General features: G+C 37.9%; 1 protein-coding gene across 1 annotated transcript in view; it reads right to left on the bottom strand.

Moving 5' to 3' along the window:
- stx8 (syntaxin 8) overlaps positions 1-27273 on the bottom strand; it is a 253228-nt gene that overhangs the window by 202154 nt on the left and 23801 nt on the right. Inside the window, exons 5-6 of the mRNA XM_048555614.2 lie at positions 21180-21304; positions 17086-17178 (exon numbers count right to left, since the gene is read on the bottom strand). Coding sequence (XP_048411571.1) covers positions 17086-17178; positions 21180-21304 — 218 coding nt within the window. The remainder of the gene's footprint in view (positions 1-17085; positions 17179-21179; positions 21305-27273) is intronic.

The raw sequence follows: 27273 nt of genomic DNA, 5'->3' as shown, positions 1-27273 counted from the left end.
TTAGAATGGTGCTGGGAAATCTTGAATTTTTACTGCCACACGTATTTCACAATAAAAATACAATCAGCTTTCATTTGTTGCCAAATTTGGTGCCATTTTGAATAATTTAAGAAAAGTTTCTTTAAAAAAAAATGAAAGATACAGCTGAAAGAAAGTCCATCAGTCCTGAGCCAGCTTTTCATCATCAATAATACCAATGCTGCCATCCCTCCTCCTCAGCATCACTGCTCTCTACACCAGACCCAACCAACATCGAAGTCACCGATCCTCAGGCACCATTGTTCACTGCTGGGCCAACTTTGCCGACGTTACCTCTACCGATGTGGCAGCTGCCGATTCCAATGCCAGGTCCTGTACTTGCTCTGGTAAAGTACGCGGGGGCTCATTCAAGGTCCGCGCTGGACTCAATCAAATCTTTAACATCTACCAGATGAGAAACAGGTCCTTGGTTTAAGGGTGTTACCTGCTGAAGCAGCATTTTTGAAAGAGAAATTTTCAGTCATTTGGAAGAAGAATATTTAAGAGCATTGAAGCAAGCAGCAGACTAGGATTAGATTCACTGGCCTTAAGGAAGAAAATCTGAATTTAGGCACATACGTTACTTGCACGCTATAATTTTCTACAAGTCTACGTTTCTAAAAAAAAATCAAATTCAATAAATTAGTGCAATTACTGAAAAATAATCCAATGTCCAAGTGAATTAGCCTGCAAGTCATCTGTAATATATTATCTGCTGACTTTCTCAGATTCTAGAATCTGTCAAGAAGAATATCCATGTTGAAAGTGGAAAAAAATATATCTGGACATCTGTAGCCTTTAACAAAACTCTCTCAGACTACTAACGGTCGTCTTGAATGACTGTGTATGTAAATACATGAAAACAAAATAGAAGAATATACAGCTCCTCAAGCCTGCTCCACCATTCAACAACAGTCATGATTGATTTTCTATCTCTACCACACTTCTCTGCCTGTTCCCACTTCCCTCCATTATCTGAAATCAAACGCCTCTCAGTCTTGAATATACACGCATGGTGCATCCAGTAACACTTGGAGTAGCCAAAGATTCACAACAGCCCTGTGTGGACGATCTTTGTTTTCCTTGTACAAGTATACCCAAGTCACTTTGAGCATCAATATAATATTTAAATATTTCACACACTTAACCTGCTTTTATAACCTACTAAAGTGTAATACCTCACACTTCCCTACATTATTTCAAATTGCAACTTTGTTACCCACTCGCTTAAGTTGGCTGTAGCTCTTTGTGTCTTCCTCACACCTTGCATTCCCAGCAAATCTGGACACGTCACTCATCGCCTTTTCATCTGTGTCATTCATTCAGCTTGTAAATAGCTGAAGCTTCAGCACTGATTCTTGAAACATTCATTTGTCACAGCTTATGAATATGAAAATGTGAGATTCATCTCTAGTCTCTGCTCTCTATCCATATTAATACATTACATACAACTCCAAAAACCCTTATCTTGTGGAGGAGTAACTTCTTGTAATTTTCTGATGTCAGCCACCAGGTCATAGTGACATGTCAACTTCTAGTCTCTCAGGAACAAAAAGCAAAAACACATTTCCAGAAAAATGCAACGCTGGCAGCACTTGTGGAGGGAAATTAGATAGAGTTAATGTTTTGAGTTCAGTGAGGTTTGTTTGTAGCAATTTCTGTTTTTGTTTCGGATTTCCAGCATGCGCAGTTCTTAGTTTATTTTTGTCTAGAATTCTGGGTTTCTTCAATACATTTTCTCTGCTAATATAAATTAATTTAAGTACTCCAGTCATGTTCATTCCTTTGAATACCACCTATTACTGATATATAACTTACTACTTCTGTTGTGTTGTCTTGTAGAGATGAGTTGATGCTAGAATAACTGACAGCAGCCAAGCTCAACCCAAGAAGAAACATTTGGGTGAATTTGAAGTGTAAAATATGGAGTTGCTTTGCTTGTTCTTTTGTTCTAATTACAACTTGAGTTCCTTTCTAAACCTAAACAGTTACTGGCTGAGCCTCAAACAGTAATCTGTCCTTGTCTGGTAGAGGAATGAAGCTCTTTTTTTTTGTTTCTTTAAGATCCATCCTGCTCACCTCCAAGTTTCAACAGACATTGCCTTCTTTACTGCTGTAGTCACAACTTGCTGCTGACCCTGACAGATAAGAGGTTCGAACAGTCACATGTGCTGTAAAAATTTCAAAGTGCTTCTCAGGTCAATTAATCAAATTTTCAGTTATGTAACTGAGACCAAGATAATTCTCATGGCTTTGTCATTTAAGTTTCCTAGATAGCCCTTCTTGATGCTTTTCCCTGTTTCCCAAAATGTAACTGGAACATACATTGAGATTTTCTAGAGTTGCTGTCAGGAAGAGAGGGGAAGCAAAATCTGTCATGTCTACGGTACCTTCAAATGTAGTGATCACTGGAACATTCTCATGAATCACAGACTGTACTCTGATTTCATTACCTCTGGATTCCATTTATGAAAAAAATAACTGATTCATGGGAACAAGAAATATCACAAACCTCTCCTAAAACCTCTGCCAAATGGCAGTCACCTGGCAACTGTTGATTTTTAAGCTTATTTTCTCCAATTTCCTGCAACCAATCATGAATCTCCATGTTGCTGCAAAAAAATTACCAAAAATGTTTAAGACCAAACTCAGCACTTCCACAATAAAACACTTTTTGGGAAGAGGATTTTGAAAAACAATGTGTGTTTGTGGTTTATGTAACTGATGTCAATGAATATGTTACATGTTGAATGTTAAGTTTTTTTTCTTTATACCACACCACAGATTGCATTGAATAATGCAAAGTGCCAACTGAATATCATCTTGTTTTCTTTTTGGTTAGTCAGGAACTGCTAAATGTATCTTATTAAACTTTCTACTGTTATTTTGTAATGCTCACATGCCAAGTAATGCATTTTGGAGGTATTTTCTGTTCTTATCCATTATAGGCATTGCTGTTCCTGATTATTTTCATGTGTAGATTCAACAATTCCAATATGTTATTTCACAACAAATTAAACAAAGAACAGCTCTTCAATACCATCATTAACACATAGTATAAACTCTCATTACCAGCTACATAAATAAGGGACTTCAAGGTCTGCTTATAAATATGCTCATTTTCAGCAAATCAGAGTCTTGAAAATCCAGAATGCACATCTGTCTACAGTTATTGCATTTATGCAGCAAAACTGCCAATAAATGTGTGCTTTATGCACAATATGGCCTTTAGAACATTTATTTGGAGACAAATGCCTGATTTTAATATCTAGATAGCTGAACATAAAAATAACATTCAAACATTCTGTTGTTAATTTTGCTCACTGCAAATTCTGTCCAAATTTCAGTATGTTGGAAACTGCAATATTGTCTGTTAGTTACATTCTTCAAATAAGTGGTATCATAATAGTTCAGCTTTATATCTTCTAGCTCGTTAACTGTTACTTCAAACTCTTGCAGTCCAGTCACTGCCGCCTCCTTTCTAAATTGCTGTATGTTTTTGTGTTGTAACTATTATAAGAATATAAAATGACATCATTTTTTAAAAAAGGACAAAAATGAATGACTTGTAGTTTGAGATTCAGTTCTGCCTTAACCATGGTTTCTTTTTGGTAGATGACGTGGCAGGAAAGGTGCACCTGCAAGCATATTTCAAGTGAAGTTACAAGAATGCATAATTCTCAGAAGATTCCTTCACATCACTTTCAGTAATCGTGTATGCTATGTCTCAACTTCATCACCCCACTGCTTACACACTCCTTTGCCTAATCAGTTTATCTTCCACTTCCTGCAACCTCCTCATTCTAATCTTAGATCCTTCCAATAAAATATGTAACCGCTACAGAACTCGTCCTTTCTTACGCTCTCTTACCTCACTGGGTTTTCCTTTAATGCAAAACTCCCACTCTCCCTGCAAAACATTGGTGACATAAGCTCACTGACTCTTTAGGCCTTTCCTTCCTTGAGGGATGCAATATTACGGCACTGAAAGATGCCATTATGGAGAGCTGCCCAATTTTGTTCCAATTGTCCTTTTCAAACATCATAACTCTGCCATGTAATCCTTTGGTAAAAACACCGCTCCTCAAAAAAATCTACAGCGAACATTCTTTGGATCAGGAATGAGAAACACAGGCAATCACTAACGTGTCCCACAAGGCAAGCCTCATCTGTCAAATGAACTCCTCCAGAAAGACAGTAGGCCTCACTAAACAATTATCAGTTAACAAATTAAGAAGGTGTAAAACTGAAGCATTCTAATTCAGGTCAGGTTCGGGCCACTGTGCAGATATGATTCAGTATTTGGGTCCCAGCACAAACATTTATCCACTTGTAGAAACAAAAAAATCCTGCACCACTCTATAGGCTATGTGGTGGACTAATCACTCCAACCTCATCAAATGAGAAGGCTGCGTTTACCAAATAAATGAACTTAAAAAAAATACAAATTAGAATGAGGAAAAAGACTATTTCCTGACTCACCTATTGCTATGTTGGTCCCTTATTCATTTGCCTTAGAAGCATCACATATGCGTATGTAGGAGCTCTTGGCATGGTCACATACCAATTGAGTATTTAAGCCATTCCAGTTAATGAATCTCACTGTCTGCTCACTTTGCACCTTAATGGCCTCATAGCTGCAATCGATGATGCACTGCTGCCAGGGGAACCCATCAACAGAAACAAGTCCCACTACCTTTCAAATTAGATGTCCAATCTATTTGAAACTGTACTGTCCTGCTTCTCAGAACAATGACTTGTCAGATGTAATAATGCACTGAAGCTTACAAAGCCAGTGACCTTAACACCTAGTGGTAAGGTATTGTGATATCTTGTGAATTGTGTGATCATCCTCAAGAAGGGACCGTCTGCCCACCTGGAAGTAGTCTCCTTATAGTATTGACTCCTTAAAATGTTCAGGTAGCTGTTTCTTCAGCAGTGCACTTAATGCTGGAGGTGTGTCTTTTACTGCCTTGCTGACCTCCATTTCTCTCCTCTGACCTCCTCATGCTAGATCTCCACATCTGCTCCTGGGGATGTTGATCCTCATTATACCTGTCCCTAATTTCCTGTACCATAATTCCATGTCAGCTGTTTCTTTGCTTTTGGTCAGCTACACTCATAATGCTTACAACAACAGTGCAATTGTCCTTGGATAGTTACAATCTCCACAACAGACTAAACACACCCCTAACTCTGCTTACCCAATAGTAATGAGTATTCCTCTTAGCCATGCACTCTTTTTATGAGTCTGTCTCACTGACTGGTACATCTATGACTGGCTTTCTGCTGTGACGCTGCCTCTTTCACTTGGATGATTCCACATCCAATGTGGATCATTGTTCTTCTGAGAAAAACAACACAACAACCTTTAATGAAGTGATGGCTCATTAATAGAAACTTTTTTAACTGATCATTTGTCAGACGATTGCCAGGTCCTGTGTTCATAAAGGCACTGACAGTTGGAACAGCAATGGGTAATCTGCATGATAGCAGGCTTTGGAAAATTCCATGTCCACTTGCCTCGTATCCACACCCTCATCTGTCAATCAAAATCCTACCAAAAGAGTCTGGCAACTCCAGCTTTGTGTGTCTAACTTCCTTTCCGACATATTATACTCTATAACCTACATAGCATAGCACAAAATCAGAAACACCTGGAACTAAATGTGATTTTTCCTCATTGTCTTGCAAAGGACAAAGATATAGAAAGCTTTTGACATTGGATCTCTGCTTTTAAAACGTTATTTTGAAAAGAGCTAAGTAACATTTGTTATAATCCAAAAAAAATTCTCTCAGTAGAACTGATGAAGCAGTATTAATAAATCCTAGGAAATTAAGCAACCTTCATTGCCTCAAAAACTCTACAGTAAATGTTAAAATTCAAGCCCAGGCTTTTAGAAAAGGCCGAGTCCTTTGAATAAAATCTTAACTGAATACTTTTTAAGACAATTGTGAATTATCCTGCTGTAAAAGATTTAAGCATATGTGTTATTTTCTGCTGATTTTGGGACCTAGAGCTCGTTGCAGGAAAATTCAATTCTAATTTTAAAAACAGGTAATTCTGTGGAAAGGGGGTAACCAGGTTCTGCACTGACAGCAAAATATCTCTATTTAAATTGCTGCAATTGACTTGAAACACTGCAAATGCTGATTACAGCGCCATCTACAGAACTATCAAGTAGACCAAATATTTTGGAATTTTGAAAGAAATACCTAACCCAAATGCTAAATTTATTATACAATATGGAGATTTTAAAAAAGTAGCAGCATCAAGATATGTACATACACCTGAAACATTTGGACTCACAGAAAATATGTGCATGGAGAAAAGCCTTGATGACAACATGCAATGGGCAGCACAATGACTAGCATTAGAGATAATGGGAACTGCAGATGCTGGAGATTCCAAGATAATAAAATGTGAGGCTGGATGAACACAGCAGGCCAAGCAGCATCTCAGGAGCACAAAAGCTGACGTTTCGGGCCTAGACCCTTCATCAGAGAGGGGGATGGGGGGAGGGAACTGGAATAAATAGGGAGAGAGGGGGAGGCGGACCGAAGATGGAGAGTAAAGAAGATAGGTGGAGAGGGTGTAGGTGGGGAGGTAGGGAGGGGATAGGTCAGTCCAGGGAAGACGGACAGGTCAAGGAGGTGGGATGAGGTTAGTAGGTAGCTGGGGGTGCGGCTTGGGGTGGGAGGAAGGGATGGGTGAGAGGAAGAACCGGTTAGGGAGGCAGAGACAGGTTGGACTGGTTTTGGGATGCAGTGGGTGGGGGGGGAAGAGCTGGGCTGGTTGTGTGGTGCAGTGGGGGGAGGGGATGAACTGGGCTGGTTGAGGGATGCAGTGGGGGAAGGGGAGATTTTGAAACTGGTGAAGTCCACATTGATATTGCTGCCTCACAGTGCCACGGACCCGAGTTCAATTCCAGCCTTGGCTGGCTGACTGTGTGGAGTTTGCACGTTCTCCCAGCGTCTGCTTGGGTTTCCTCTCATGGTCCAAAGATGTGCAGGTTAGGTGGATTAGCCATGTTAAATTGCCCAAATGTCCAGGGATGTGTAGGTTAGGTGCATTAGCTACAGGAAATACAGGGTTACAAGGGTAGGGTAGGAAGGTGAAATACACTCATGTATTTCAACATCTGTATTATAGATAAAACGGTACAAAGAGTCCATAACTGCAGTTATCAGCCACTGGAAAAACTCTATAATGTTACAGAATTGAAAACCGTTCATTGGCTATCTATGCAATTTATGTGACCAACATATAATAGCCTATATATATTGGTCATGTATGCAAATATACACCAACTGAGATTCCAAACTCTAATCAACTGCTACAAGACAAACAACTTAGTCTGTTCAAAATAATGTAAACAAATAGTTTTTATGTTTTTAAACTTGTGAACTTTGTTTTTTTCTGTTTGCTAAGCAAAGCATATTTAAATTATAAATGACAAATCTACAAACCAGAATCTACTGTGAGCTTCAACAAACAGGGTTTCTAATTCCCATGGGTGAAACAGTCATTGCAGTATATTTAACCGGCTACGTAATTAAGATGTTAAAATCAATCATGTTATGAAAGGTTACACATTTTACGATTCGGTAGTGGCACACAGTTGCTAATTCATTGTGTATAATTTACAGTAATTATATAATAAACAAAATAAGTCAGTTCAATGTATGTTGTCTCAATTGGAAACAGCTGTTTGAAAGCTCATCCAAAATGCATTATTCCTTCTTGCTAGTATATTTATATTTAAGGCAGGTCTAATCATCAGCAGAGTTTATTTGTTCTCATAAATGTATACAAGATGTAACAAACTTCATACTGGTCTAACCAAGAGAACAGTTTAAAATGTACATAATAAAATAAATTCCAACTTCAAATTCAAAACTCTATAAATCCAAGGTTGCATTTTCTATTTTACTTTGTAAATTGCACCTTAAAATGACGATGCGTTCAAGTGCGTGATTATTTCAAAAAAAAATAGGGACAAGTATGGTTTACAATCATTTGGCATAATTTGACATTTCAGCTCCAGGGATTTTACCTCCCAGACATTGACAGCTAGCCAAAACGTTATTCCATATAAATACACATTTTAGAGCCACAATTAACCGGACAACTGAACGATGCTAATAAAATTGCTTTTGGCAATAAAAATAGATATAGAGGGTTTAGGAAAATCTCTTGAAATAAGCAAGCTATATCTTGGAATAACTATGAGAAAATGTTTTGTAGCAAATGTTTTGACACAATAGCACTTCCAAATTTTTACTGTTCCTTTCGCCAAAGGATTATGACACAAAGTAAGTTTGAAAGCGTGCAATAGCAAAATACAAAATATTATTATCGGCCTTCATATTCTGCAATTATCATGCATGACTGATTTATACAATGCTATATCACACAGAATGCAATTCTTAAAACTACATACGTTGTGATATATGTTATTTAATTCGCAACTTCATAAATTTTGACACAGAATAAAATGCAAATTGTGTATCAAATGCACCCAATATGCTGGCGGAGAGCAATTATCAGGGCTTCACTTGTGCACATGTAAAGAAACACTCGCTGAAACAATGCAGTCGTTGAGTTAGGAGGTACATGCTTCTAATGGCTCACTCTAAATAAATGTAAGAATGGGTACAGCTTGGCAACAGAATCATGATTCATCAAACAGATCTCTGGAATAGAACATAAGGTCTCAATATATTCAACTGGGGCAACAAAGAAAGTCAGACATGATTCTGTGAGTTACACAAAGACATCGGCAGAGAATTTCAAATGTTAATGATTATACAATGAAACAAGTCCGAAACTCTCGATGTAAAGACAATTATACAAGACTCCAAATATATTAAAATGTATAAAAGAAAAGTACCATGTCAATGATTGTAGTGTAACACACAACATTGATTCCTTTCCCTAAATCCAAAAAGCTGATGGCTAATGAATGCTTAAAATCAATACTTTTTTTCTCTGCTAGTTGTATGGAAATTAGTAATATTCACCATGGAAGTACTAAGATCACTTTCGATAGCTGTTTGGATGACTTTGTAAAAATCTTGCATTTTAAGCACATAGCAGTCAAGCAGGAGTAATAAAAAAGAAACCAAAATGAGTGCAAGAAGTATTTTCTGAGGGCCCTTCAGAGCCTATTTCTTCACACTACAAAGAATTATTCTAAGTCTGGACTGGGCACGGTGTGTGCATAGTTGACAGTTGTTACTTGTCGAACTAGTTGTCTACTTCCAGGTACATCCGATAATACTGTAAAGCTCTGATACTTATTATTACTGCAAGATGGAGTTTGAAAGATGCACATTACTGTGTGATTAAAGAAAAAAGGCTGGGTTTTGGTACACGACACAAGATTTTACAATAATGTAAATTATCAAAAATCAGAATATTGAAAGACATTTCACATAAAACCAGACTAGCAACATAGTGAATGTACATGAAGAGATTAGGATATATGCAGAGTCACTGAATGGCAGTCCAAGTACTAACTGAAACCAGCAAGTTAAGTCAGAAAATAGAAAATGCAGAACCGCATTTCACATTCCACCTATTAAATCTGAGACATACCAAATCTATCAGGGGTTTTAGAGTCTCAATAAGAATTCAGCAGGGATGCTGGCACCTCGTACATGGATTGCACATTATAAGAAACAACTGCTGAAAACCCAATGGCCTTTAAAAAAGTGGCAAGAATGAATATCTGCTGCCAGTTGTTGAGCAACTTATAAAGAGTGGAGAACTGTTCCAACTGGAACAGCAGTAAAGGCAGCACATGTTTCTCTGCGATTTAGCCAAAAATCCCCATTTACTTCAGAATTATGGAAAACATTTTGCATTTTACAGAGGGCATAAATGCCATCCAACTACACAGACATCAAGGTCATGGAAACAAACTGGGCATAGTCAACATTTAAAAACAGAAAATGTGGAAATATTCATCAGATCATGCAGCATCTGTGGACAGACAAAGAGAGTAACTGGCTGAATTTTATCAGCCCCTTGGGGAACTGCTAGGAGGCAGGAAGAATGACAAAATGGCACTGTAAAGAGCTACGTGGCACAACTGGCTTCTTTCTCCCCACCATAGCTTTTCGCTAGCAGAAGGAAAGTTGACAGAGAGCTTGTCTGGCAAATATCTGGGGCACTTAAATGGATAATTAAGGATTTCTTCCTGCCTCAGCTGTCATTTTAGCAGCAAGCAAGGGCCTAAGGCTATGTGGAAAGACCACCAGGTAAACCCTGGCAACTTCCCAGTGCACTCCAGGGAAGAAGCTCCTTTTTGAGCACTTTTAGGCTCATGGAAGTACACCTAATGTCAAATGGAGCTACCTATTCTCAGAGATCCGGGCATGACTCTCCTTGCAGGGCTCAGCTATTTGTCCTTAACAACCCAAGACTTCAGTTACAGTAAAGTCTGAGGTCACAATGTCTATCAATGCACCCCCATCTCCTAGGTGCAGTCCAAGTAGCAGCCTGTAGCCAGCTAGCTTTGAGAGTGGGTCACAATCCTTTAAAGGATAGCAGAGGCTGCTATTCTCTATGGTACCCAGCTAATTGGTTACTGCCAGCAAAATACGGCTGTGGGTCCCACCGCCCTCTGAAGTGGGCTCAACCCCTCACTTTCTGCCCGGCAGTAGGATTGGTTTTTCATTAATGGGATGTGGGCAATGGTGACTCAGCCACCCTTTATTTAGAAGGTGCCAGTGAGCTGCTTTCTTGAACCACAACAGCCCAAGTTTTGTTGTTACACCCACAGTACTGTTATGGAGAAAGTTCTGAGATTTTAACCAACAACTGTCAAAGAACAGCAATATAGTTCCAAACGTGCATGGTGCATGGTTTGGATGTAACTTGCAATGATGCTTTCTTCAACGTTGTCAGACATGCACCAATTCAGCAAGCCGAGTGTATTCCATTACAATTCCTGTATGCTTTGTAAATGACGGGTGTCCATTAGGAAGACAAGTGGTGAATTACTCACTGCAGAATTGGTAGCCTCCGACTATTCTTACCCACACCATTTATATAAGTGGTCCATTTCAAATTCTAGTCAATGGTAATCCCAGAGATATTCGTAGTGGGGAATTCAACGATGGTTATGTCAATGAACACCAAGAGGTTGTTGTTAGATCCTTGCTTGTCATAAATGGTCATTGCCTGGCACTTCTGTGGCCCAAACTCCATTCATCAGCCAAGCTTAGATGTTGTCCAGGTCTTGCTGAATATGGATATGGACTGCTTGAATATCTGAGGAGTCACCAATGGTTTCTGTCACCTCCACAGAATTCCAATCAATGTTTCAAACGGATGACCTTTCTCAAGCTTCAGTCAACTTAGTGTCATTGACTGCAGTAGGTGAACTGGTCTTGGGCAAACCTAATCTAGTTTCTACTGTGTTAATAATAAAGTTCTTCAAGCCTGACAAGGACCACATTACCACCAAATGACAAAAGGCAATGGACAACAGGTGCAGGAGTAGGCTATTCAGCCCTTTGAACGAGCACCACCATTCATTATGATCATGGCTGATCATCCACAAATCAGTATCCTGTTCCTGCCTTATCCCCATAACCCTTGATTTCACTATCTTTAGGAGCTCTATCCATCTCTTTCTTGAAAGAGATGGATAGAGTGTTGGCCTCCACTACCTTCTGGGGCAGAGCATTCCATATATCCACCACTCTCTGGGTGAAGAAGTTTTGCCTCAACTCTGTTCTAAATGGCCCACCCTTCATTTTTAAATTGTATCCTGTAGTTCTGGGCTCACCCATCAGCGGAAACATGCTTCCTGCCTCCACAGTGTCCAATCCCTTAATAATCTTATATGTCTCAATCAGATCCCCTCTCATCCTTCTAAACTCAAGCGTATACAAGCCCAGTCGCTCCAATCTTTCGAAGTATGATAGTCCCGCCATTCCGGGAATTGATCTCGTGAACCTACCCTGCACTCCCTCAACAGCAAGAATGTCCTTCCTCAAATTTGGAGACTAAAACTGCACACAATACTCCAGATACAGTCTCACCAGGGCCCTGTACAGCTGCAGAAGGGCCTCTTTGCTCCTATACTCAATTCCTCTTCTTATGAAGGCCAACATGCCATTAGCTCTCTTCACTGCCTGCTGTACCTGCATGCTTGCTTTTATTGACTCATGTTGGCAGAATATATGGACTTGAAAAGCAGATTAACTTCCCTCCATCCCAAAGAAGTAGCTTATGTTGGAAAGAAATTGGTTTTATTGACTCAGAAATACACAAAATAATTTTATCTGACTTTGGACAACTCAGAGTCATACAGTTATACAGCACAGAAACTGACTCTTCGGTCTTCACCTATGTTGACCAGATATCCGAAAATGATCTAGTCCCATTTTCCAGTATTTGGCTGGAACCCTTCAATCCTGGCATGGACGAGAGGATGCTACACTCCTCACGTCTGTCACCTCTCACCTTGTAGACAGCTCACAAAATAAATCAAGTGGAATCTTATTAATCTAGGTTTCAACCCAAAGCCATAGCAAAAACAAAGTGAAAATCAGAATGATTTTACACAATTAGAAACAAGTAAAGACGCAGGCTACTTGTGAGGTGAAGATTAAGATTTCTCAAGCTTCAGGAACTTTTGATTGCTTATTCAATGTTTAGTCCTAATACTACAATATGTAAGTGTTTATCTTGGCTCAGTGAAAAAGGAATGTTAGAATATATTTTGTTATATTTTCATAATTCAAAATATGACTTGCTACATATTATTTTATTCCATAATGCTTTCCATATTTATAGTGTATTAGCCGAGACAGCACAACTCTGATGAAACATCACTGAAAAGGAAATGGCCTATGGTTTTCAGTAATTAAATGAATCTAATTTTACATCTGTTTTAATGAAGTATAAGAAATATTTAAAAATTATTTTTGGCCAAAATTTTATAAAGTAAATTTTCTTTGCAAATTACCTCATTACCTACAAATATTAGCAACAACACAGACGGTCTGTTGCTCAGCAACAAAACAATAATGAATAATGGACAGTGTTTCAATCCCTAATAGAACACATAAACAGGTTAATGAGGCTGCGCCAATATAAAATTTCAAGAATGCAACAAAATCAAGTTTATCGCTAAATTGAAGCTGTTCACCAGCCCCGGGTGTTTGTAATCAGCAATGACATCATACTAGGAAACAAAGATTCTGCCAGATTCTAAACCAACTCATTTATTTCCTGAAAGTTAATCTCAACCTACAGTGTCTCAACAGATTTGGCATTTGCAAATGTCTGGCTATGTCAATTAGAGTCTTATACATGCAAATGTCTGTCTTTCATTATATTCATTGCATTTGCCTGCAAACAACAATCTTGAACATTTTCAAAGGTTTTACTCAACTCGAATACCAACTGCAAAGGATCTGCCTAAATTAAGATTCCGAATTAGTTTAAAAGGCACTACAGGCAGACACCAAATAAAAATGTTAAAAAGCCTACACAGATTATTCCAGTAAGTAAAATTAATAATGAACATGCAACTCTTGTCACTTGGATTCAAACTGATTTTCATTTTTTTGCCATCACTTTTGTTCAAATACAAGTACTATTGGACAGGAAATCTCACGAAGAAACGTTCATATCAGTCAAAAAGAAATGCCACATCTTCAACCGACTGAAAATAAACAAGTGAAACTCTGGTCTCCGGTCAATGTCTAGTGAACAAAACATTCCCATACTTTGAGGAATTGACTTATTAAATTGATCTGATGACAAAGATTCATGATATATTACTATTTGGAAGTTTGAGTTATGAAAAAGAAAAACAATGTACAGGTTTTTAAGTTCGATTTCTGTATCGTATGTTAAGAAAGGGAAACATAGTTTCACTTTTGAGTTCTGCAAGTAGTAAAGGGGTGTCTGGATTTTGTTTTGAGATTAGTTAATCCTCAAGGTGAACAGTTCAGTGCATCAAAAAAATGAGTAAAATGAAAACTGGTGGTGCTGCGCCCAGTATCACCAAGTTGACAGAAACGCCAAAAGTAGTCAGGCAATGTGAAAGTTTCATTGAGAGGAAAAGTCTTCAGCAGCACTTAGCTGTTCCCAAAGTAGGCTGGGTGGAAAAGAAGTTCCAATTGGCTTAAAAGTTGTTAAGAAAAAGGTTTCAGAAACAGAAGGGCACAGAAGAGGATTTTAAAGAACATTCTTAAGAAACAATGAATAATATCAGCAATTTGCTTCAAGGTCTCAGATAGAGATATTAACTGAAGAAAAAAATACTGTTTTTTGATTACAGAAATTTGCTGGCCAGAAACCAATACAGCCATACAAACAAGGAACCTCAAAGTTGAGAAAGGATGACTGTCGACTCAAGCTTGAGCATCTGTAAAGTTGTTGCTGCAGGTAAAAAGGCTGAATCTTTATTTATAGTATTTCCAATAAGATTGTTTTGAGTAGTTTTTGTATAGTAAGCTATAGATTTTTTTCTCTTGGATGTAATATTTTTCAGTTATTTTGTTAAAAGTACATTGAATGTGTTCACAAGGGATTGCCAATGACTAACCACCATAGCAAAAAAAAACTAGCAAAAATAAAAATTACAGCATATCAAGCTAGGTCTTAATTTGGAATCTGGCTTGTCTAATACTACCAGCAGATGGGATCATAACAACTTTTGTCCCATAAAATGGCCCTTCTCAATTGTTTATAATAGTACAATTTTATGGAATCATTATGTTAACATATAATAGCAAAATGGTATCAGAAGTCATTAAAAGAATGTAAGGATATATCACCTTAAGTGCATTGAGTAATACATTACTGGGCCCATAACTGTTTATGATTTAACAGCAAATTAAATTTTAATTACATTATGTATTGTGGAAGTGACAATTAGCAGCATTTCAAAGGCTCAAATGAAAGAACTATGGCCATACTTTTCTGGAAGATACAAGTCACTGGCCGTTAAGCATTGCCTTTTTGGAGTAATGCACAATCTTACACCCTACTTTTAAAGAATTTTCCAGGATACACAGCAAAATAGTAGTAAATAGTCTGTAGATGCAGTGAAAAAGGAATCATCCTGCTGTACCTGGATGCCAGGAGGGCAGTAATTGGTTTCACAGTGTTGACAACTATCATTGCAGGAACTGCAAGGCAGCAGCGGGAGTGTGTTATGATCTGGCAATAATCAAAAGGAGGCATTGAGATGCCAGAAGACAAGGAGATGGATCCTTGGTTTAATATCATTACAAATGTTTATTATGAAATCTGGAAGCATTGGAAGAGAGATGGGGGTTTTAAAGCATATACAAGTTACAGAATAGAGTGTGACTGAGTGAAGGCAATGAAACTCATGCCTCAGTTGCCTGTGAACAATGGAAAGAATTAGTGAGAAGATATAGAACAGAATGCTAAAGTCTAACATAACTGGTAAAGAGGGAAGAAACCTTTCCAGTAAATCTCTACTGCAACGGTTAGAGAGAAATTGGGCTGCATATGCACTGGGAAATTTGTTTGGATGGCTTACCCCTCTATATCTGCTGAAATGTATCTGGGAAGGGAAGATGACATCTGGCCATCTTGCAGGAAAAGAGAGGTGGAACATTTATAAAATGGTTCCCACTTTTCCCATTTTTTCTGAAGAAGGGTCTAGGCCAGAAACGTCAGCCTTCCTGCTCCCCTGATGCTGCTTGGCCTACTGTGTTCATCCAGCTCTGCACCTTGTTATCGCAGTTTCTCCAGCATCTGCAGTTCCTACTACCTCTGAAGCAATTTTAACCCCACTTTTCTAATAAGCTTTCCAGTCCAGAAAAGTGGGTATCTGTGCAGCGGTGACAAGTAATTCCTAATTTTTGGAAACACAAATTTTTACTTTATTCATTCATGGAATGAAGGCATCACTGGCAGGACCAGCATTTGTTGCCTGTCCCTAATTATCCAGAAGGCAGTTAAGAGTCAATGATATCACTGTAGGTTTGGAGTCACATCCAGTTAAGGGTGGCAGTTTCCTTCCCAGAAGGACATTAGTGAACCAGATGGATTTTTCCGACAATCAACAATGGTTTTGTGGTCATCATTAGACTCTTCATTCTAGTTTTTTTTTAAATTGAATTCAAATTCCACCATTAGCCAAATTAGGATTCAAACCTGGGTCCCCAGAACATTAACTGGGTCTTTGGATTAACAGTCCAACCATAAAGCCGTTACCCTTGCCTCCCCTGTTATGTCAAGTGTATTGATCATCTATTCTCCAAAAGTACTTGTTTGTCTAGGTATGAATTTGGGAAGGTCTGAGGTCATCAAAGACGCTATGGAAATGTAAATCTTACTTTCTTTTTCCCAACTAGATGACTGAGAATCCACACAATGCCACCTAGTGGTGAAATGCTTGATGGACAACCACAATTTGTTGGGATGTTTTACATAAATTATTGATGCATCTTGTGTTAAAGGGTGAAATGCAAAATTGTGAAAAGTAAGGTTAATGGAAACATTGCACGTGTCTTTTTCAATAGTAGTTATAATATTTAAGATTTACACATTTTAACCATCACCTACAATTTTAAACTACACATTCTTCAAAACATTAAGACCACCATTGGCTACTCAAGGAAGTTTGCTCTGGATTTCACATGAATAGGGTCAATTAAGCATGGGTCCAACATTCTAAAACTCCAAAATGCTACGTCACTGACTGGTGCACCTCTGAAAGAGGTCTGTAATTCTTAATATAGCAAACTTCAAATTTAGCCTTAAATCTATTGAAGGCAGATATTCCATTAAAAGAAAGAAAATCAGGAAAAGTATAAAAGAAATTGCAGGTTGTTCTTGTGAACGTCATAGAAAAATTACATTATAGAGAGAGAGGTACAATAAACAAAATTTTAAATAACACCCATTGCACTCTTACATTTGATAAATTTGAAATCGTTATCATGAATAGTGCAACACGAGAATAACCTAACTGTGAAAGGCAAGCTAGCCAAATTTATCACACAAGACATATATCAGAGCTTAAATAAATATAACCTTTAGTAAAAGAAGAATCTCACCATTTTGTTCATCTAGTTCATTTCCAATATCTTGACCCATCTGCTTTTGTCTGGCTATCACTGTGACCAGAGCTTCCAATCCAGCATCTTGCTCTGAATATTGAAAAAGTGCAGTAAAGCCAAGTAAATTACCAGATCAAAAAGGAAACTGGCTAAACATTTTATTTGATTCTGCCGACAGTTTGCTTTTTTCTCACATTTAATTGATGTTTTATATAAAGTGACAATTTCAATTTTCATTCATAGTCAACCCATCATATCTCTACCTATGAAGACAATCCACATTACAGATTCACAATGTGTCAATAATACCCCAATCTGCTTTAAAAAAGACAAATCATGACAGATCTTCTCTCAGCTTTCCACATTTCTGAAGCCCAAGACAATCACTGTCTTGAAATATTTCAGGCAATGATTAATCAAGAGGTAGAAAATTAAAACAACACCCAAATTCTGGCATGCAACCATTGTAAAGCCAATATTTCAAACAAAGAGCAAAATACAGTCTACGCCATTTTAGTTTCCAAAATATGGTGGGGAGTGGGACGCTGGCTCAACCTGCATTTAATGCCCATCCATAATTGCCCTGTAAAGGATGGTGATGAGCTGCCTTCTTGAGCTGCTGCAGTTCTTGTGGTGTAGGCATACCCACGGTGCTGTCAGAAAGGGGTTCCAAGATTTTGACTCAGCAGCAGTGAAGGAATGTTGATAAAGTTCCAAATGAAGATGGCATATAGCTTGGAAGTGACCCAAGATATGATCTTGATGTGGAATTCCCAAAGAATGAGTTCCATTTCTGCTCAATAGCAACCCCTTTTGATGTAGCCATTTCTGGAGCAGTAGTGATTTCTTTTAAAGCACAGTATTGGAGACAGACCTCTTGGTGTGTAAACAGAATCATAGAATTGTTACAGTACAGAAGGCAGCCATTCAGCCCAATGTGTCTGCACAGTAGTTAGTTGGTTGTTTTTGACCAGAGTAAATGTGATGAGCCAAAAGGCCTTTCTCTGTACTGCAGACATCAATGACTGTTCAAACAAGCATCATAACCTGGCGCCTATCTCTTGTTTTTCTCCCTCCATACCCTTGCACCGTACTTCTATCCTAATAATCATTCAAAGTCCTCCTGATTGCCTCAATTGAAACTGCCTCCACCATACTTGCAATGAAATCCATATCCTACCCATTCACCGAGTGAAAATGTTGTCTCTCATTTCATCCTTGAATCTTTTCGACATCGCTTTAAATCTGTGCCCTCCTCTTCTTATTCCTTTTACAGACAGGAACAGTTTTGACCCATTTACTCTACCCAGTCCGCTCATAATTTTGAAAATCTCTATCAGATCGCCTCTTAGCCTTCTGCTCTCCAAAAAGAGAACAGTCCCAACTTCTTCAATCAATCCTTGTAAACGAAGTTTCTCTTTCCTGGAGCCATTCTTGTAAACCGCTTCTGCACTGTTTCCTATAAATTCATGTATTTCTTGTAATGTGGCACTCAGACTGTACCCAGCACTCCAGCAAAGGTCTATCAAGTGTCTCAAACAAGTTCAACATCAACCCCTTGATCTATGTCTCTATTAATAAAGTCAAGGAGGTGACCTTTTAGACCATCTGTCCCTCTTCCTTTCCTACCTTTCCAGAAAAAAAAACTGATATGCAGCAGTATTTAACACCGAGGCTTGCTATTGTGCAGTCTCTATAGCCATAATATCATTTTGCCACAAGTCAATCTGAGTCTGTAACTCACCAATATTATTCACTATATTCCAAGCACTTACATACCTTAATGCACATTAACTCTACTTTGGACGTCATTTCTTTCTCCCTTGCTCCGTCTTCATCTATTAGCTTATACTCGTACCAAAGATTTTGCAAACCCTCATATTCACCTCTACTATTTTCTCTTGATTCATCCGGTCATTGTGCTTAAGTCATAAATTTTCTTGGAAATGATGCTTGAACTCACTGATCAAAAATGACTTTCTGGCCTTTAAAATGAACAAATCACCTTCAAAGATCTAAAACCAAAACCCATTTGTCTCATCTTTAAAATTCAAACTCCCAAATGATAACAATACATTTTATGTGTTCATCCAACGTTCCAATCCTGTGATCATGAACACTTAAAAGAAACAGGGCAGCAGATGCCTGGGAACATCACCATCTGCAATTCCACACCAAGCTAAATGCTACCCTGATTTGGAAATTACGTAACTACTCCTTCACTGTCACTGAAGCAAATATTTGGATTACTCTCCCAAACAGCACTGTTATAATGTCAAAGCTAGACAGGCTGCAGCAGTTCATGAAGGTGGCTCATTGCCATCTTCTCAAATGTAACCAGCATTAGGCAATAAATACTGACCTTGCCAAAGACACCCATTTCCCACGAAAGAATTTTAAAAACTTCTATAATTCTCCACATCTCTTGTGTTTTGGACTACACTCATTGGTGTAGATTTTGGCTGTGTTATCACATTTGCCATTTGATATTAACAGCAGGCTTAAAATTTTCATGTGAGATAACAGCTGTCGTGGTTGTTGAAGAAAAATAATCTTGTACCAAGACTCTTCAAATTTATTCGCCACATTGTCCTTATAAATGCTCATATGATCATCTCCTTCAACAACTGTATCCAACATTTCATAAAGGGGACAAAGTGAAAAACTTTGAACTAAGCATTGTCAACAACTTTATGATCATAAATTATTGTGTAGTTCTTTTACATGGGCTGCCGTGACATCAGCATGGGCTTGAATCTACTGCAAGTTGACAGACCAACTTATTTTACCTTTCCCATGCTGGTTTCATGTCCAAGAAAAGTATAGCTCTATACATACACAGTTAAACACCAGTACAGAGGTGTACAGTCTCCAATGGTCAATAATATTTCTCATGTTTATTTGGAAATTCCATTAATTCCAACAGTACAGCTTAAAATATAATCCTGCAATGTCCCTGAACACATGCTTAATTTTGATATCCTCAAATTGATTGAGGATATGCTACAATTGGTATGGAACCAGAACACTGAGACTGCATCAATTAGACTTATATCCAACACTAAATGACACAAGCTGCCATCGGGTTGTAGTTATACAATGTATTTTCTTATATCCCTGAGCACTGTAAATTGCTTATAATGGTCATCACTAGTTCAGTTGTTCCAACCACAGCTGTCTACCTAGATGCAAGACACTTGTACTTTCCAAGTAATTCAATCCAAACGCATTGCGGCTACAGCATCGAATTGGTCAGTTTCTTCGGAACCAGCTGCCATGGAGCACAGAGCCAGTTCAGTACGTATGTCAATTTTAAGATCTGCAAAGGCTCACCGTCATGAATTACTTTATTATTCTTACAAATGAGTCAAATAGTCTGGAAACTAGTTTTCCAAATGGCTTCTTTCAACTGCAATTAGTTTACCCAGATTAGAATAAAACATAAATCAGTTGTTAGTTATTAATATTTATTCTTTTGCACCACATACAAATATTGCTTTGCATAGTTACACAGTTGCATGCCCACTTAACGAATTTGGAATTCAAGTCAATTTAAATTACACAATTTATTGATACATGTTTGCAACTCATAATCAATATGCTGTTCAAAAGTATTTACAATGCAGGATATCACAATATATTGGCCATGACGTTACAAGGATAATTTAATAAAGGACAACAAGACGATCATTGCTTTGCATTAATCAGTGTTACAACAATAAAGACAAAAGCATTTAGGCTACAGATTTTATGGAAACTTCAAAATGAGTCTTAAATTATATCATTTTCTGGCATTACCAGTGATAGTGCACTGTTTATTTTTAACAAGTATAAAATTCATTACCATATACATTTTATTGTTATTTTCTTTAGTTACGTGGGAAGATAGTATTGAATTATTTCCTGGCTAACTTTCTAAAAGCTCTAACAGCAAAAGTGTCACTTTTCAGGCTGTTAAAATTAATGGGAAACTTCAAGCTTATAAATATCTATATTAACAATAATACTCAAATATGCAAAAGAGACCAATATATTTAGACCTCTTTCAAACAAAATGTAAGAACTTGTCTCTCCACAAAGATGAGTTTTACCTTGTATGATCCTCTGCTGTTGATGCTTGATTTCATGAAAATCGAGCCCCTTAGTCTCCTCTGATTCTTCCATTAACCAAGGATTGATAGGTCCTGTCCTCTGATCTCCAGTTATAAGGCTAGACCTGAAAATTATGTGAAATTTGAACAAAAATTTCGCCGATCATTTTAACTATGCCTGCAAAAATGATATGGAAAAATCAAAGTTAAGGCATTTTAAATATTCTCAATTGATTCCATGCAAAACAAAATGTGTGACTTCCAACATAGTCAATGATCTATTAAGATCTTCCTCACAACTGGAAACAAACAATGTATTCCATTTTCAAATCAAGTACTTGAAATGCAGAAGTATATTGCTCTAAATAACTTTTGCTCAGGGGATGACAACGGTGAAATACTAAGTTACAAATCTTTAAAAAATGTTTGTAAAGGAAATTATCTAAATCTTGTGTTTGAATTTATAAAAGAATGCCATTTATAGTTATACAAGGAATATCTTACGACATGCAAGTGTACAAGAGACAACAAGATGAAGTCAAACTGTGAAATATCAAGAAATATGCAAATCATACACAAGGTGGACAAATGATGGATTTAACAGTAATTTTGATTTTCTTCAAGCTATCATTGAAGGAATAAAGCTAAATGGGTTAAACAATGGAAGCCTCATCACTATTCAATCATGTTAAGATGTTAAGACTTACTAAGCAGTCAAAAAATGATTACAGGTTCAGTGACAAGGTTGGTACATATTGTGGAACAACACACAAACGTAAATATGTTCCAAATTATCCAAACAATATACTAATTGGTGAACCATCGAAAGTACTGAGTAGTTAATTATTTTTGTGAACAAACACTTACCATTTATTAAATGTAAAATTATTAACCCAAACAAAAACAAAAAAAAACATTATGGCCAAGCCTAGTAAATTAAATAACAATTCCAATAGCGAGTTAAATGATAGTGTTCTACACTGACGGAAGAAAAATGTGAAAAATAGCTTCCCCTTGATTCAATTCATCAGAACTTCCATGCAGGTTTAGGCTTAATACTTAAAGCAGCTGTCTGCACTGGCAAAATTTGAAAATGAGGTCCATTCATTGCACAGTGCATAAAGAGTTCAGCCTAAATCTCAGCAAAGAGCTTTTTTTCCAAAAACAACTTCTCTTTCTACTTTCTGCACTCTCCTGGTTTCTTGACATTCCAGCAGAAAAACTAGAAGCTAGACTGTAAAATGCATAAACAATGAATAATTTGAAATGCTGGCAAACATATGCATGGTTCCTTAATCCGCTATACTTTCCAAAAATCCTAACCATATATTTTCAATTTCAAGTCAAGGAATCTACACAATAATGAAAGCAATTAGCAGCAATCTGCATCACTGTCTATTTCTGAATAACCTGTTACAAATCCATCAAAAATAAATGACAAATATCACTTGATAACAGTAATCCTTATGACACGTTTGGTAACTGTTCTGCTGTAAACACCATTGTACTTCCTTTTCACGCTCTGATCTTACCACGCTTGCTTTAGTGGTGTAAAGATTAAAGCTTATCCAATTAGCCTCCCACTGATTTTGCCATGTTAATCACTTAAATCTTTGGAATGGTCACAGAGCAGTGGAGTGTGTAGATGATTTCTGAATTTTTTTTTGTGATCAGCTTTAACTCATTATGAGGCTTTGAGACTTATTCAAATAGAAAAGACGAGAGGAATGGAATCAGAGAGCTGTGTCGTTGCCTAATAACCAGCAGCTAATCTTGCATGAACTATTGTTTCACCGCAAATCCTCCCAGAAAAAAAGCTTTCCAAGTGTCTATGATAACTCAACCGCAACTTTTTTCTTACACAGGCCACACATTAAGATTTACTGTTTTTTTTACGAGATTAAAGTCAGTAAGGGCTGCACCACAACTGTCTAATGATAAGACAATTTTTGGTACAATTGCCAAATGGAATTCAGTAGAAAAATGTGCAGCGCCAGTTTAAGTGAAAATTGCAAACAACCTATTTTAGAAAATGGATATAAACTCAGTGAACAGTAGCAATCTATAGTCATTTTCATAACAGGTGATCTTAAATGTGTGAGTGATAATGGGAACTGCAGATGCTGGAGAATGCAAGATAATAAAATGTGAGGCTGGATGAACACAGCAGGCCAAGCAGCATCTCAGGAGAACAAAAGCTGACGTTTCGGGCCTGGACCCTTCATCAGAGAGGGGGATGGGGTGAGGGTTCTGGAATAAATAGGGAGAGAGGGGGGGGCGGACCGAAGATGGAGAGAAAAGAAGATAGGTGGAGAGAGTATAGGTGGGGAGGTAGGGAGGGGATAAGTCAGTCCAGGGAAGACGGACAGGTCAAGAAGGTGGGATGAGGTTGGTAGGTAGGAGATGGAGGTGCAGCTTGGGGTGGGAGGAAGGGATGGGTGAGAGGAAGAACAGGTTAGGGAGGCAGAGACAGGTTGGACTGGTTTTGGGATGCAGTGGATGGAGGGGAAGAGCTGGGCTGGTTGTGTGGTGCAGTGGGGGGAGGGGACGAACTGGGCTGGTTTTGGGATGCGGTGGGGGAAGGGGAGATTTTGAAGCTGGTGAAGTCCACATTGATACCATTGGGCTGCAGGGTTGCCAAGCGGAATATGAGTTGCTGTTCCTGCAGCCTTCGGGTGGCATCATTGTGGCACTGCAGGAGGCCCATGATGGACATGTCATCTAAAGAATGGGAGGGGAAATGGTTTGCGACTGGGAGGTGCAGTTGTTTATTGCAAACCGAGCGGCAGTGTTCTGCAAAGCAGTCCCCAAGCCTCCGCTTGGTTTCCTAATGTAGAGGAAGCCACACCGGGTACAACGGATGCAGTATACCACATTGGCAGATGTGCAGGTGAACCTCTGCTTAATGTGGAAAGTCATCTTGGGGCCTGGGATAGGGGTGAGGGAGGAGGTGTTGGGGCAAGTGTGATTCATTGAACAAAGTGTTCCAACTAAATGAAATATTTGAGTTGTTTGCCAGTCTTAATAAGAATGAATTAATCTTATGAAGTTCAATTTAATAGTCTAACTTTTGTCAAATCTCATACATCACGTTCAGGGATAAACTGCAGATCAAACTTCAAATCAGTGCACTCTGTTCGGCTGACCCAAATTTTGCTGTGTTTCTCCAGTTGTCTTTTACCACTAAGTTAGTTATATAACACATTCAATAAATAATTCAACTTTTTAGTAATACAGCATCCTTTGCTGATGGCTGCATAACTTCTGGATATGCGCAATTACCCATCGCAGTGGTCACTCGATAATAATATGGAAGGGATCTCCTGTGATTAGACATTATCATAGATGAGCACGATGAACTTCAAGGGAGAAAGGGGTTATACTAATTTGAAAATTAAATGTTTCACTCACTCAATTTTCAGAAAAATAATTTTTCAGTACAGGACACCTTTACCGATTGTATGCCTGCAAGGATATATGGGACTACCCTATCAAGGCACTATTACAATAATAAGATTAGACCACATGAATAATTCACTAATGTACCATGAAACCAGCTCAGTAAAAGCTATTGAGCAAGTAGTGTGATAGATTAGATCCAGACCTTTCACCTCTGGGATGTGGGCTCAACTTCAGCCCAGAATGATGGGATAAGTTGCCTCCCTTGGTAAGTTAAGCAAGCATAACTCTGCAAAATGAGTTTGGAAACTTAATTCAGTCCACGGAACACATACATGTATTTCACGAAACTGTCCAATATTTCAAATTAATTGGCAAATTCACATTACACTATGATTGATAAAACTCTTTGGTGCAGTATTTGTTGTTCATCTGATTAAAGGATTTGGGGCCCATAGAGGTACAGACTAGCTTTACTCTGCCATCTAACCTGCATTACACCTGATGTGGGAGTTTTTCATACCAAAATTGGGTGTAAGAAACCACAGCTATTTCACTGACACATCTGAGCATAAAAATACTGAATTAATAGCCAAGAATTTAGAGAAATTTTATCTGCTACAAATATAACCTGTTTTCACCAAGTTACTGTACAACTAATACTTCAAGTCACTCAAGTATCCGAGCTCACTACTTCAAATGTAAATGTAAACAGTAAATTTTACTGTCAAACAAAACTACAGCATATCACATTTCTTAAAAGCTATTAAATGTTAGTTTGATTCAATGATAGGCTGAAGCAAAAGGTTGCACGGTCAAGCCTACACTCCATAACAAAAGTACGTAATATACTGTTAAAATCCTAAACCAGACACCCAAACCAGTTCTGTTTCACATTGTTGAACTGAAACAACTCAGCTGCTACATTGTCACTTTGAAGACGGTGGGAAAGGACAAACTGAAACTTCATGATACACAATGTGAGAAGAATTTTCTTATATATATGAACTAAATTTAGGATTTAAAAGAATGTTTTGAACAAACATTTAGAAATCTTACAACATGCAGTGTGAAGTATTATACTTGTGTTCATGGAAATTTAAGCTCGTTATTTGATTGAAGAGGGAAGTGAAGGTTACTGGGTGGTTTTTGTTAAACATGTTTGAGAACAGGTCAAACAGAACATTTCTGACTGACTTTAGCTCCACTTACTGAAAGGCTGCTGGAACGTGCACTCCAAGACTAGCTGCCATCCACACTCCATCCAAGTTCCCAGGCTCTCCCATTATTCTGGCCTTTTTTGACCGCAAACCCCTTGCTCCAAGTTGCATCTGTTAAGCTCGTGCTTTAGGTCTGCTCTCACAGAGCTCACAATTTCCAAAACTGCATTCCCAACACTTCCAAATCATAGAATTCTCCCTTTCCAAGGCTCTTTCTCCCAGTGATCCAAGCATCTACCCTCAGCTCCTTGAATGATGCTCACAATGCTGCATACATCTTGTTTAAAAAAAAACAGATTTTCAGCAATGAAAATGAAAGTTTAAACCAAACGATCAAGTTCTGAACATGAGCATATTTCAATGGAAATACATTGTACAAAAATGGCCAGTTTTGTCCCATTGAGGAATCTCCTAACTCCTAACCAAGTTAAATGGTCTCAGCATCTGACACTTAAAGTGGAAGAGGAACTTCTCCTTTGTGGATCCACTGTGGGAGTGAATTAGCTGCAATAGGCATTGTTGGGAGTGACAGAAAGAGGTTTCCATTAAGGCACAATAGGAGAAATGGACTGGTCAGATCACCAGATTCTCAATGAGAAATGGCAGTATTTAATCAAGAGATCTTAGAAAGCAGGAAGGGGAAAAGCATTGGATTAAAATCCTGGAATGTAAATTATTTTGAATTTTTCAATTTTGCAAATTTTTCATTCAAACTAAAGAAAGGTGTTTAGCCTGCTTTGGCATCTTTTCCTCTCTCTACAGGTGATGCATGATCTATTAAGTATTTTCAACATATTCTGTTTATATTTCATATTTTTGGCATCTAAATACAAGTGGCTTTCAAATACCAGTGAAATTACAGTCGCTGACTTCTCCTTTCAATCCGTACATGTGCCTCACCATAATTCTACACAATCTATTCTTATGGATGTTTATATTGAATGAAATTTAGGGGTATCAATTTGTGCTATTTACAGGCATTCTTCTGTTGATTAGCAGCCTGTGAAAATAGGAATGAGGTTGCGTAAACGCATTTAACTTGCACAACAGTCTTGGTTTTGAACACAAAAGACAAAGATGTGGTCTATCCCATGAATCACACTGTCTCGGTTTACTTGCATACTTGCTTATAAGCAAGTCAATGTAACATAATGAGGGTAAATAGCAAACTCTGTGCTTTGCTTCTTTCCGATGCACGAAGTATTCCTGGATTAAATCTGAGCATTCAGTTATTGTTCCAAATTTACTGGAAAGTTCACATCATGCTACATGGCAAAATGGACAGTGGAATATTGAAATCTCTGTTTGTAGAATTTTTTTGTCTTTATCAATTATTTTTAAAGAAACTTAATAACCCACTTTGTGTGTATATTCACTACTCTCAGCTTCTGAGTTTGTAGGATTTTAGTCAAACGAAACTATAGCGTATTACATTTCTAAAAAGCCATTAAATGTTGGTTTGATTCAATGATAGG

Source organism: Stegostoma tigrinum, chromosome 22, assembly GCF_030684315.1.
Source record: "Stegostoma tigrinum isolate sSteTig4 chromosome 22, sSteTig4.hap1, whole genome shotgun sequence".
NCBI classification, from domain to species: Eukaryota; Metazoa; Chordata; class Chondrichthyes; order Orectolobiformes; family Stegostomatidae; genus Stegostoma; species Stegostoma tigrinum.
The sequence above is the reverse complement of the archived record's forward strand: the minus strand, read 5'-3'. Positions and strand labels throughout refer to the sequence as shown.